The sequence below is a fragment of the Triturus cristatus genome, chromosome 2_1 (genome assembly GCF_964204655.1).
Source record: "Triturus cristatus chromosome 2_1, aTriCri1.1, whole genome shotgun sequence".
NCBI lineage: Eukaryota > Metazoa > Chordata > Amphibia > Caudata > Salamandridae > Triturus > Triturus cristatus.
Genome location: NC_140581.1, coordinates 735,572,934 through 735,587,430, shown reverse-complemented (window position 1 = coordinate 735,587,430; position 14,497 = coordinate 735,572,934). Strand labels below are relative to the sequence as shown.

At 43.7% G+C, this 14,497-nt stretch overlaps 2 protein-coding genes across 3 annotated transcripts in view; both read right to left on the bottom strand.

The window, feature by feature from the left end:
• Positions 1 to 14,497, bottom strand: part of SNCAIP (synuclein alpha interacting protein) — a 364,836-nt gene that overhangs the window by 266,981 nt on the left and 83,358 nt on the right. The window lies entirely within an intron of this gene.
• On the bottom strand, positions 3,473 to 4,792 carry LOC146865807 (uncharacterized). The gene has a single exon (XM_085640771.1). The coding sequence runs from the start codon at positions 4,650 to 4,652 to the stop codon at positions 3,645 to 3,647; it is 1,008 nt and encodes a 335-aa protein (XP_085496897.1). The 5' UTR covers positions 4,653 to 4,792; the 3' UTR covers positions 3,473 to 3,644.

The following is a 14,497-nucleotide window of genomic DNA, read 5'->3' as shown; positions in this document are numbered from 1 at the left end:
TGTTAAAAGCAGAGTGCAGTTGTGCTGCTCTGTAACAGGAGAGGTGTCACAATCATGTTATGTACTTCACTCTGGTGAAGGCAGACCCTTTTTCTAATGGTGTTTGAGGTCTATACTCTTGAATACACTTTAATCCTCATCCCTGGAAAATATATCTGTTCCAACTCGAGTTTCCCTCTCCTTCTAACTTACATTCATCATACAATGTGGTTCAGCAGTCAACTTCACAAGTAGGTTTATAAATGATGGGCATTATAGTCCATTGTCCATAACATGGGAAAACAAAGTGAAGTCTCCCCAATAAACCATTGTGTGAGTCGTTCTTTCTTTGGTTATAGGTTATGTTATAGTTATAGGTTATGTTAAACTTCTTTATGTGTATATATATATATATATATATATATATATATATATATATATATATATATATATATATATATATATATATATATATATATAATATATCCGGCTCAACTTTCCGTCACGCCCCTTCACTCGCGGTCGGGTGCTTTCTCTGCGGCGACGGACACCGCACTCAGTCAACGCTCCGGGTACACAAGCACCAGCACTCACGGGAACAGTTATCCAATTATTCTTTATTGGAACAGCTCACAGCAAAACGCGTTTCAGCTATCGCCTTCGTCAATTGCTAGAGGCAACAACTTTGGAGTGGACATAAATACTCCCTTTGCATAGACAACAACATAGGACTTGCTTCAGTCCACTTTGGCGGCCATCACTGAACATGCAAGTACAAATACATTTCTTTGTTGCAATTGTTCAGCAGTCAACTTCACAAGTAGGTTTATAAATGATGGGCATTATAGTCCATTGTCCATAACATGGGAAAACAAAGTGAAGTCTCCCCAATAAACCATTGTGTGAGTCGTTCTTTCTTTGGTTATAGGTTATGTTATAGTTATAGGTTATGTTAAACTTCTTTATGTGTATATATATATATATATATATATATATATATATATATATATATATATACATACATACACACACATACATCCAGAAGTTTAACATAACCTATATCCAGGGCCATTGGATTTATGCGACAAGTTGACTAAATTATGCGTCAAGAAAAGCCAAAATAAGCGGCATAATGTGGCACTTTTTTTTATAGCATTACTTTATTATTTTGTCCTTCTTATGCCTGGTAATTCCGTCTAGACAAAGACTTCACCTCATTAGTACCAGTCTAACAACTAACTCATGGGAATGTGCGCTGCCTATTACACATTCCACAACAAGGAAGACGTTTTCCGCTTTTACTTTCACCACCATGAGCACCTTCTTTTTTTCCCCTCAAACAGGAGCGATGGACATATTTGACTCGCTTCCTTAGTATTAAATTTCGGATTTTCTCATTCGTGATTTATGTCATTGGCTGCGAATTGAGGCACTCGAACTCCACACCGTTGCCCTATTGAAATGCGAAATTAGACATATCAAATTCGCGGTACGTCATCACGTCGTGGCAACCGAGTAGCATACATTCGTCTTACAGGCTGGGGAACAATATTTCAGAGACTTTGACGGCCTCGTGCAAAATATTCAGAATCCCAGAGGGACAATTGCCTTGCGTCAGGGAAGAAAGGCCAGGTGATGGGAAGCGCAGAGGTCAGAAGGGCAGAATACACATTGCACGCACGGAACTGTAAAACACTATGATTTAGGTCGCATGTATGGTTTATGACTTAAACCGCGTAGCGTGCAGCCGTTTGTGTTCCCCTGGTAATTCCGCTCGCCTCAGCAGTCCTATGCAGTGATCAGACGCGGCAGCCGCCGTACCGTCACCGGCGACTGACTCACGCCCTGGCACGGTGCAGGCAGCCTGCGGTCCGACTTGTACCAAGATATAACAGTTAAACGCGAGTGCAGGACGAGGAGACCCACGCATCACTTAAGACGGCCTGCGACTGTGATTTAATGACGAAAAATCAACACAAACCAACACTTAAACCAGAAACAATCTGCGGGGGCGAAAATAGGTTTCTAAAGTAATGCGGCACTGACATGCAGGTCAATAAGAGACAAGAGGCTCTGTTAATCAAGAAGACAGGAGCAAAGGGTTTGAGTGATGAGGCCGCTTTCTGGAGTCGCTCGAGGTCAGAGGTCAAAAGCTAAATGGGTTCAGTCTGCTGAATAGAAAGGAAAAGACTAATTGTTCTTTTACAATAAGAAATGGGGGGTAAAAAGAGGCTGTGATGTCACACATTCCACACAGTTCCTCCTACACAGAGTACGTTCAAAATATTCCAACAGCCAATAGGATTGCAGGCAGCTTTACCAGTGCGTAAGGTTATTCCCTGATCGCATTTATATAGGTTCTGTTGGGTAAGAGTTCAAAAAGGAGAACTACAGAAGGGCGAGTTCAACAAAATGAAAGCGCCGACACGTGATTTGACTGATCGCATCACAGGGCGGCTTTACCCCAAAGTTGGAAGGTTTATTATTCTCATTGATCAAGGAAAAATGGCGGGTGAAGCGTCCTAATAAACAAGTTTCAATAACTAAGACAAGCGCCAGCTAATAAAAAATGCATCCCTTATTTTCAAAGGTTATACTGGCTGAAACACCTCTAGTGCAAAGCAGTCGAGTTCACAGAGGCTGTAAGTAGAAATGGAAGGGAAATGTACCGCGAGTTACCTCCTCTCCGAGTGTTTAATTACAACAACAAAAACCTAGAGTGCAAAAAGAGCAGCCGATGAAATAACGCGAGATGAAAACATGCCACGGATAAATACTGCCAGCCCTTGTTATGCTGCCATTCACAGTGCATGCCCGTCACTAATCTGGTCTGTTAATGCTCTTGGAATACAGAAGCCCTTTCTTAACTTCCCAAAGTGTGAAACCGATACTGGGCATCCCTTGCCTATGATAATCTACACCCAAGAAAAGTAAAAACCCCTAGTACAATCTGAGCAGGTTACTGGGACCACACACCACTGGTACACGAGGGAGCGCATTCCGAACAAAAAGGCAAAGATGGTTTTACTCGTTACAGAAAACCTGGGAAAACTTGCAGTGAGGGAATTCAGCCCCAGCAACAGCCAGGATACCGAACCGCGCAAACACTCCAGACCAAATAAAGCAAAACAGGAAACCAAAGCATGTGCCTTTATTTTGAGACGCAGCTTTGCAAGAAGCCATGATGGCATTCCGATAGTTACACTTAGAGGCCGGCTGCAGCAACAGAAGGGCCTCACTCCCCAGGAAGGAGTCACGATGCAAGTTGTGGCTTATTATTAGAAAATGGCACAGCAGTGTCCACAAAGAGGTAGCCAGCAGATAAAGTTAGGAATCAACTGCATCTTGAACCTCAAAACCCTCGTCATACCACACCAGGTATTTCCGGTACAGGGCAGTATATATGGAGCCTATAAATGATGAAAGGATGATCCTTTCTGCGTTGTGCAACCTGCTGGTGCTTAACACATGTATACAAACAATGTAAGGTTGTTTGGTTCTGCGTACATATGCAGTTTGAAGATGGTTCCCAGCAGCTTCTTCAGCTGTCGCTTGGTCTTCAGCACTTGCAGTGGCTCACAAGCCTCCTTCTCTTGAGCCCTGCCGTGCTTTGAAGAAGTCCTAAACAGCACAGTCACGGTTTATTGTGAGTTTGGAGTCTGTGGTCAAGTGCAGGGTGCAGCCTCTGTGACGGCCATCCCAGGAACAGGCTTTTTCACGACAGGATGAATAGCCTGCTTCACATTTGGACAGCAGAAGGGCCGCATGGACCGCAGCCGCACTCTCACTTTGTAGTTGATCATCATGAGAAGGTATGGACTGAGAGCAGAGTAGCCGGAAAACAGAACGACCAGCACCGCTGGAATGAAAGGATGGGGCATCAGGTCTTCCCGGAGATGGATCAAGACAAAATGAGCCACCCACAGGGCATTGACCAGAAGCATCAGCAATACGACGAGCTTCGAGGCCCTCAGGACTTCAGCCTCAGCAGCAACTTCGCCAATGTAGATATCACCATAGGTAGCTTTCTTGCGCTCACAGAAGAGTAGTCCTATGCGGAAGCTGACGAGGAGCAACAGAACCAAGGGAAGAAGTTCAATTACAACCAAGAAGATCTGTCCATAAATTAAATCAACCTGCTCTTGAGCATAGCTGGCCTGGCATCCATCGTGCAGTAAAATGATATTTTGGCGAGTTACGTTTTCCACAAGCACACTTGGCTTCTTTTCACCATACACTAAAATAGGGCAGCACACTGCTACACCAGCAATCCACAGAGCAAAGACTGCAAACAGGTGATACTTGCGCCACTTTCTACATGGAGGAGAACTGGAAGGGCGGACAACTCGGTTCAGTTTTGTGCAATAGAAAACTGCCAGGTACAGCGTGAACCAGATGGAGAGGACAGTAGACAGTGCAGCAGTGAACCGACCAATCTTGCAAGCAGTAGAGTCATAAGCACCCCCGGCACGAACGACAATGATCATGACATTCACCACCAGGTTCTTGGCAAGGTGCGACACGGCAAGACTGAAGATCAGAGCAAACGATGTGGGCAAGCGTCTGATGATGCATCTCCAGGTGCAAAAGATGAGCAAAGCATTCCCACACAGGCTCACCACAATTAACACGGCAGAGGCGATGATCTCCGCAGCACTTCCAGAAAGCTCCATGTTTTAAAGAAAAAATTGAACTTGTTCTTGGTCAACAGCTTTCAGTGTCCAAAAGGCTTCGATGCATCAGTTTCCTTTTCGAGGGCATATTGACAAAGAAATTATATCCTTGGCACAAAAACAGCAAAACCGAAAAACAAAGCAGCACAGCCCAGCCTCATAACAACACTGCTTGCGTGGAAGCATATCTTGGGAGAGGAGTGCGAAGAAAACACTAGTCACTCAATTATGTCTCCTAGTAACGCCTTAAAAGGTGGCAACATGCTGCCAGCCCGCAGGGGAATTTTGCTGAACAGTGTGTTGTTTAATTGAAGCAGCACAGAAACAAATTGGCATTTTAAAATATATTACATATTACCCATATATGACTATAGTCATGATTTTTTGATTTAGAATTGATCACATTATATATTTTTTATCTGTGCCCCTTTCAAAAAATTCAGCCCATACAACTTATGAGGGTATTAAAGTTGTCCCTTTTTTATGGTGAAGCAACCGTTGTCGTGCAAAACCTGGAAGAGTTTTAGACACAGCTTAAACATAGAATGTTGATTTTAGTCTCTCTAAGTGGGAGATCAAACATTTTGCGTGCCTCGGATTATTACAATGAAACGGGTAATACCATAAAATAGCAAGGTCCTCTTACAACAACAACAAACGTGTAACAATTTGAAAAGGGTTCGCACACGTAGATATAATCGAGTGTCTTGCTAGGTCAACTGCATTTTCATAGTTTCTCATTGTCCTATCTGTTTTGATCAACCCATTTTCTTCCTGCTGACTGTGTCATGAAATGGCTATTCGTAGGGCATTTCCTACTACTGGGAAAGCAGTGAAGCGCTTGGAAGATATGTCCTTCCCCCGCTATGGATGCTCTTGACTTAGACTAGTGTCAGCTAGGTAGAACAATAACCCCCTAGAGCTACTTGCTTTCTGGACCAATCACAAGACTTCAATTGTCAACAATGTGGGAGTATCAATAATACAAGTAAAAACTATTTTTTTTTTACTACAGTTAAAGTAAAATATGAAATCATGCATATTAGTATCCTAAATATTCCAAAAGAAAAAAAGTCAGTGTAATAATTGCAAGTGTATCACAATAATGAAAACTTAAATTGGTGTGACCAGGTAGGAATGGAAAAAAAGATACACTGCAGATGAAAAAACACAAAAAAGTAGAAAGCTGGGCAGTATCAAAAATGTCTTGAAGTAAAAATGCTGCCAACTCTGGTGTGGGACCTACTGCTCTAAGAATGTTCGCTTGGAAGAGCGACACACAGTGTCAACCAGCACGAAGGATCTCTGCTTGAAAACATCCTTGAAAATTTTCACTGATAAAAATGTTCTGACTGGAAAACCTATAGGATCTTCACATTTTAAGAAAATATGGTGATTTGATGTGCTTTTTCGACGGTGCCTCAGCATTTCCAGACAGAGTGGTACCAAAGACTCAAAGAAACCCGCCCCTGCACCAAGCAATATAGGGTCTACTCGCCCAGTTTGTACACAGGTCTATGAGGATGATGACTGTGTTCTCCTATGGTACTATCTAGAAGTCATAATGCATGCACCTGTCCCAGGGAAGAAACAATGTTATTTCTAATTAATAAGATGTTGAAATTGATTCTACTGTCGTACAGCTTCCACTTCCTCAGTGGTAACTGTGCGTTTGTGGGACAACATAAATGTTGGGATGGTGCCTGACTGATTACATGCAACCCTCAGGATATGTTGGCCAATATTCCTACTGACAGTGCCTCCAGAAGTACCCCTAAACCTAAGAGGGTAACAAATGGCAACCCTGACTTCCCAAGGAATCGTGGTAACAGATCTAGAACCTTTTCGCTAAGTCACTCGTGAACACCCAGAGAGGCACACAAGAAATACACAAAGGGGCGTTTCAATATTTATTTAACCATTCAGATTCTTGTATAAAATATATGTGCTACAAGGATTACTATACAGAAGCAGATGAAAATGATTAGCAATATGAGAACAGTGAAAAGGATGAACAATTCCACTTCTGTGCTAAAAGAGTGAATGTATGCTGGCATATAAGTACTGTGTATAGTGTACTCCTACAATGTGCTCCATTTACTTAGTTGCCTGGAGGGGGGAGGGTGATCTGCCAAAATCCCCTACTGGATGATCTAACACCCCATTACCTGTGGGTGAATGTGTTCAGGTCCCAGTCTTTGGTCACACATTGGAAAATCCTCCTGGCAGAGGGAAAATTATTAAGGGAAACAGAGAGACCTGGGGATTGTAACAGAACGCTACAAAGCTTAAGATGCGGCTAGAGTAAGGATTACTTACAACGTGGATTGCATGGGAGGATGCCATTTTTTTAAAATATGGCAATATTAATAAAGCCACGGTATTGCAGAATGAGGCAGTGGAGTGCGGGAAGGAGCCAGAAACACTTTTTGTAGATGGAAATGAAGAGAAAAATCAGAGGGGTAAACATTTTGACTATAACTTCATAACTGCTCACCCACTGGACAGCAAATTCATTGTATCAACTTAGGAGTGTGAGGTTTCTAATGACTGTATCATGCAAACTACAAAGTTTTCGATGGGCAGGTGCCAGTAAGAGGGCATTTTCCATACAAAGGATTCAAATGACGTCACAGACAACTTGAGCTCTGTTCTCTTCGTCTAGGTCATCACATGGTGCCCATTAGTAGAGAGCCAATCAACATATCCTATAGTTCTATATGTTATACATAATTACAGTGGCAGCTGCTGACTTTAAAAATGGTAGGGCATAAATGTAAATATTATAAAGATTTACCTTGACGAGTGCAACCACTCGGAGTCACAAAGTTAATCCTGCCGCTTTGCTGTCTGCTTTTCAAGCTGTAGCCCAGCCGGGAAAAATGAGCCAAAGCTGCCCCAGCCAATCCAAGCACTGCTCTTTTGCTGCATATAATACTGAAGGAGCATGGTTTTTGCGAAATAAAACCTGCTCGGATTTAACTCCTCATTGTGTGGATTATTAACAAATTAGTGTGAAAATGAACAGTGCAAGACTAAAAGGGGTAGAAATGAAAACTGCGCAAGCATGTGCTGGGGAGAGTTAATGTAGGCCGCAAATCCACACAATTAATGCAGAAAGTAAACAGCCAAAAGTCGAGAGTTTCTTTTCACAAACTGTTTGAAAATAATTTGCAGAGCGTTTGAATATGCAAGCAAAAGCATTCATAGAAGCGTTTATATGTGGAGTTTTATAAAATAACCATGATAATCACACTTGTATTTGTTTTTCCTAGTGCACAATTTTACTGCTCTGCAGAGAATTCCTCAAAATTATTTTTAGGTTTAGTTTGCTAATTAGAATGAAAAAATGTAATTTGTCCTTCGCGAGATCCTGATGATGGCCAAGGTTGCGTAGAGGAAACAAACATTTTGAATGGAACTTTCTTGCCGAGCGGAGTATGAGGACACTTGTACTGCAAGATTGATACATTTGTAAAATAGGAGCATGCACAAGCCAAGGAAGAGCGATAGCTGTATTTCCTCTGCTAAAAAACTGATGACGTGGGCTGCCAGATACAAAGGAACTGTTGAAAAACTAGGCACACCTAGAGTGGAGTGACTAGATACCCCTTGTTTTTAACCAATGAAAATTGAGATTTTTATGTGTAATGATACATGAAGGGTTGGATCTTTAGTGAATTTAGGGTATAACTATGAGTAGTAAAAGGGTGGGGGATAGAGCATGTTTTTGTTACTTTGCAAGAGGAGAGAACTGTGTTGCTTTTTCCTAACTTTATTGGCTGGCTGTTGTTCTGCTGAACCTGACTCTTTGACTTTGCTCCTCAGTTCTTCTTGGGGATGCCCAGCTTACTTTCATGGCCAGAGTGTAGCTTTTGAGAATCCTAAAACCTTGTGATTGGTTAGAATGATATTCTGAATTTGCATAAATGTTATTGCAAATGCAGGGCTCGAAAAATGTACTCGCCCGCTCGCAAATGCGAGTCAATTTCTTCCAGGGCGAGACAGTTTTCAGGCCTACTTGACCGGCCTGGCGAGTGAGCTTTGTCGCTGTACTAAAGTGCTGTGCCGGTAGAAGGCTCTAGAGGGCAGCTGGGTGTTCAGGAGCTGCTGTGACAAAATGCAGGAAAAGCAAAGGTGTTGATTGGCTGATTGCAACTAGGCCTCAGCAGAACGTGCCCGCGTGGCAACCAACCAATCTGCACCAGTGTGGATGTATAATCTGCATGGACAGTATCTCGCGGTCATGCCCAAGACACTAACGGATGGTTGTGATGTTGTGTTTGTTCCGCTGCTCCATGACAAAACTCGATATTAAAGGCTGCAAGAGGACACCGTTTGATTGAGGCCGTCTGAACATGTGGGCTACGTCATAAAACAGAGACGAGTTATGACATCCCCCCACGGAATTTAAAGCTTAATAACATTCAACCCGACAGCAAATAGGACCACAGTGGCTGACGACAAATACGCTCCCATTCCTTAAAGTCTGGCAGAGGGCGAACAAGGACTTATGTTCACTTCATTTCTTTCAAGAGGTGCGGGGATGATGCTCGAGTTATGACGGCATGCGCCGTCCGCAGGCTGATTACAGCAGAAACCGCACTGAATAAATACAGAGAGACAAGCGAAACCGAGCAATGGAAAGTCCATTTCTCGGGAATAAAAACCTACAGGAGAAGAGAGGAAGGGGAATTACGAGACAGCACACGTCGTTATTTACTTAGGAATCCTGAGAAGGAGCGTGCTGTACTTTGGTTTATTGGCCTCGGCTGGGAAGATGTTGGAGGAACACTCAAGTTGGAAATCTTTGACAGCCACTGGAAAAGGGGGGGAGGGGGCAGGGGAGGGAGGTGGAGAGGATCTCAGGTCGATTGGGTGGCGTATGTCAAGTGATGCTTCTCATTGGCTGATTACAATGAGCCGCAGCAGGAAATACTGCCGGAGAAGCGGGAAAACTGCCTTTCCAACCCCTGTACCCAATTCACTTGACCGGAGGCAGACACTGGTACCCTAGCGAAGCAGAAGTTCTCCTCCTGCACCTTGGGTGTTTAACCATGTTTCTGGGAGCCCTGTGAGTGGAGCTCTGCCCGTGATGTAAGCCTGCGCCTGCCGAGGACAGCTCGATCTCTCTGCGGGGGACCCTACGGTAAGTGCGCTTGGATGGGAACACCGCCGCGGGTCAGGGGTTCTTGCTCCGATTGTTGGGGAGAGTGGCTTTGAAGGGGATTGACGCACAGCGGGGGCTATTGTTATGCTGGTTATTGCATAAGACTTCAAGTCTTCTGTCCTGGAAAAGCACAAACTTACCGGCAACGTAAATAAACCTAGTTAACTAGAAATTAGGCATTAGACAATTATAATTGACGAGTGCGATCACATTAGCACTGCAAACTGCCTGTGATCAGAAGGTTGATAGTGCTCAGAGAACCACAGCTAGATGAGGCACATGAAAAAGGTTGGAGATTTCGAAACTGCAGAGCATTCATGGACTCTAATAGAGGGCGGCCAGAGGGCACTCACTGCACGTGCCTCATCCAGTGGTAGCTCGCGAGGTGCCAACAAGCTGCCTGCTGTGACCATCAAGGCGCCAGATGGAAGCGCAGGAAATTTTGTATTCTCACAGCTTAGATGTTGGATTACCCAGCTCTACAAGGCATGTGTGCACCGGCGGGATGCAGAGGGTAAACAGCGCCCCACGATTCCCTTTGTTATTTTAATTACAAAAATATTTAGCTGCATAAAGCTGCATAATACGATCTATAGTAAGGAAAGAGTGAATGGGTGGGTTGGCAAAGATAAGAGGTAAAAATATAAGGAGGCTGGAGAAAAGTGGACAGGAACGAAAACATATGTCCACTTCAAATTGTACAACCAATCACGTTAAACGCATATCTTTTTATTTCCCTGGGGGATTTTTAATTAATTGTGTATGAAGCACGGCCATTCACAAGGAGGATCTGGCTGGCGCTGACTTCATTAAGTTGAACGGCCAGGCCGTGGAGCCCACCAGGAAGTGAAACAGATGTATGAGCAGGTTGTAATCACAATCTATGGTGTGAAATCGCACTGAAGGGCTTCACCGTCGCTTTGACAGACAGGTCCCCACGTCAGCGACCTGGAAAGGAGTGATGGAAAATGACGATATCATGTCACGTTCAAGCAGGGCAGTTTTGTTTATGTGGCCCTAGTTGTGCTTACACAGCATGCCTGGTCTGATAGCTGGGACATAAAATACAAATGCAAGAGCCCGTAAAAACGTTCCAGTCATACAGTTACTTCTGTCCCAAGCCATGGTGCGATCTGCCCTTTCCTAGGCTGTGCTCTAGTATGTTTAAGGTACAGCGGTGTACCCGAGTACTGCTAAGAGTTTTTGTTTTGCAGATTTATATAGCGCTTACTCGACCTGAAGGTATTGGAGTGCTTTACATGAGCACCAGTTACATTACACAAGGACACATTCAGTTTTGTTAGGCACGGAAAGATTAAGTGTTTTGCTCGGAATCACAGGATGCTGAGCCACCGGAGCCGTACTCTAGTATATTAAAGGTACAGCGGTGAAACTGAGTTCTGCTAAGAGTATTCATCCTGGGCCACTCTCTAGTATGTGTAGTGTACAGTAGTGTACCGGAGTACTGCTAAGTGTTTATCTGAGGCCGCACTCTAGTATGTTTAAGGTTCAGTGGTGTACCCGAGTACTGATGAGAGTGTTTATCCAAGGCCATGCTCGTAACTTTTAAAACATTGCAGTGAGAATGGTAATGAGGCTAAAAAATTGTTATCATGTCTTACTGGTCAAAGATCAACTGCGCTGCAAATGTTTTGAAGAAAATTTGTATGCAACCAATTTGTGGGTCGAGTACGTTGATGTTAGGTCGAGTAGAAAATTCTAGTCACTAGACCTGCAGGTCAAGTGCGATTTTTAAGATTTGTCGAGCCCTGAAATGTCTTTGTACTTTCGTCTCTACGCCTATCCACTCCCTCATTGTGCTGATCTTTGAGATGTATAATCGTGATTTATTTCATTATTGTTCTCTTGTGTGATGATCAATGATCGAGCTGTATTGTACTTCATGAGCAATCACATTATTTTAGATAAAGCATATTGATAAGAAAATAGTTTCAGTATTAGTGTCAATTTGGTTATTTTGAATGATTATACTTTCTAATAGTACTTCTTTAAGATTTTTTTATATCATTTTACCAATCCCTGACCACAATTAAAGATTCATCGGAAAAGGAAGAAGTCTAATAAGGTGATGAGTAAATTGGTAAGATTTGTTTGATTAGTTTAAACTCACCCAGCGTGGAAGGGACTGGTAGGTATTAAATTGGGTCCAGATGCTAGAAATGTGTCGGTCCCTAAACGCTGGATCAATACCAAGCAGCATAAGAACAGTGCTAGGATTGGCTGGGGCATGCTAGCACACGGCTCCACTGAAGACCAATGGGGCTGTCTCTTTGCTGGCAGAACTCCATTATAGCCTTCAATAGGGAAGCCTGAACTGCGCAGGTCAGACTGCCTACAGCAAAAATACCAGCCAATCTGACATGTGCAGCTCAGTTTCAGCATCAGCTGCTGTCCCACCCATGCTGAGCTCCTTAGCCCTGCCCATAAGGAAACAGATTGAATGGAGGGCCATACGGGCCTATTTCCATTAGTCAAAAATAGCCTCAGACATAGTGGCTCGCAGCAGTGTGGGGGGGGTCAAAGCCCCTGTGCCCCTGTGGAGAAACCGCTACTGCAGAATTACAACTATAGAGTATATTTTGGCACCAGTCTTTTTACAATTATACCATACCAAGATAAATAAGGTTACTAGAGAGTACATTTTTGAGAAACAAAATGTGGTGTATGTTTAATCGTAGTGTTTGGTATCCTCTACTCCCTCAAATGGAATACGTGGAACGAGCTTAAGCATTAGAGAGATTACAAACCCCTTAGACATACCTCTGTGCTTACATACAAGTAAGCACAGACATACCACGCATTTGGGCGTCAGCATCTTCATAACAGTACTGCCCACTAAGACATACCACACACACCTTCTTAAATTAGCGCACTTTAAGCCAAAACACTGTTGTGCACCCAATACAACCAGAATATGCAATTAACTTGCAATTAAAACATCCCAGCAGCACTTGAAGCTACTTCTCACACACATACGCTTGCAGGCCAATGAGCACCAGGCTTTTCAATTACCAACCCACAATAGGCAGGATTAGGCGCACACGCCTGCTCAGCACCAGGATACTGTTGCATGTGACCGTGCTCTTTATAAATACACATAACATATAGTAACCGAGGAGATATGCAAGCAATTTGGTACAACCCTCCGGTGTCTAAAAAACGAGAACGACCAAAACTGATGGGTCTCAGATCTAAAATGCCGAAGCATTGGCTTTGAGAATGCTTTTTGCCCATGGCATGCGATAGCATGCATCAATACACATGTACATCCATGGCCGGAAATCTTGCGATGGGTTTCTATTAAAGAAAACCCATTCTAAGAAGACCAATGGCACATCATTGTGTGTTGTGGTGCACGCGTTGCTGTGCATATGTCACGATGGATGGCAGCCATAATTGCTTTAACTCTTTAAACATGGCAGTTGCTCATGTTAGAACAGCAAATTAAAATATATAAAAAGTGAAAGACAAAACATCTAATATAGGGAAAGAAAGTATTGGGGAGCAGAGGGGTTAGAACAAGCTGAGGAAAAAGCAAGTGGGGGGGGGGGACATGGAAAGGCATGCACTCCCATGGTGTGCAGAATGCAAAATAAAACAAAAATAGTTCCCTTAAGGATGCAGTGGAAGGATACAACTCATGCAATCCGAAAACTGCAAGACCGAAAAGCTACTGGGTGGGATAAAATCAGGAGAAGAGCAGAAAGCCACTGAATCAAGAGCAGTAAACTAAGACAATACAATCAGCCAACCATGAGCTAGGAGCTGACCAAACGTCCACTCTATGTTATGGTATGCCTTGGAAACAACAGGTATGTCTACATATGAAGCGGCCTGTAGCCGACTCAGTCACCCTAATGATCACGCACCTTCCATAACACTAGAGCAGATTGCAGTCTTATGGAAAGGTTTGTATAGTAAGCCTGGGCAAAGCGCTACGCTCGCGTAGTTTGCGCTACTTCGCACAACGCGGATTGCACGTAGCACAGTGCAAACACGCGTAGCATAGCATAGTGCAGTGGTCATTTTTTGTTTGCTTGCGGTCTTCAACGTCAAGTTGGCAACCGCGAGCAAGCAAAATGACATCCCCGCGAGACTTTTTCCTCGTTCGCGATCAGTAACATCATGTTGCCGATCGCGAGCGTGGAAAATAAACCTCCCGGCGAGCTTCTCAATGCGGGGAGTTCACGTTTCTCATTGCGAGTGGTCGCGCAAGCTCGTGACCGCTCGCAATAAGAAACTACCAGTCCGTGCTGAGAAAACTGCCGCTCGAGTAGAAATCTACTCGAGCTGCAGAAAACGACCGCTTGCACTGTGCAAGATGCAGTTTGCACTGATTGCACAGTGCGGAAAAGCATCCAGCACTGTGCAAACAGTGCAAACAGTGCAAACAGCATCTTGCACAGTGCACAACGCAGTTTGCGAAGCTACGCGTAGCTCGCGTAGAGCGAAGTGCACTACGCATAGCGCAACTACGCCCAGGGTTATGTATAGTCACAGTCAGAATATCGAAAGACGATGCAATGCTAAACAGTTTGTGCACTTTTACAAATGACACTTCATGGAAAGAAAATTACACAATCCAAAATAAGCCATGTTCTCAATTTGCCCTGGATGTGAAGCCAATGCCTTCTTTGTGTCTGGCTTCAAAGTT

Coding starts and splice junctions, on each gene's coding strand:
- LOC146865807 (XM_085640771.1), bottom strand. CDS start 4,652: ATGGAGCTTTCTGGAAGTGCTGCGGAGATCATCGCCTCTGCCGTGTTA.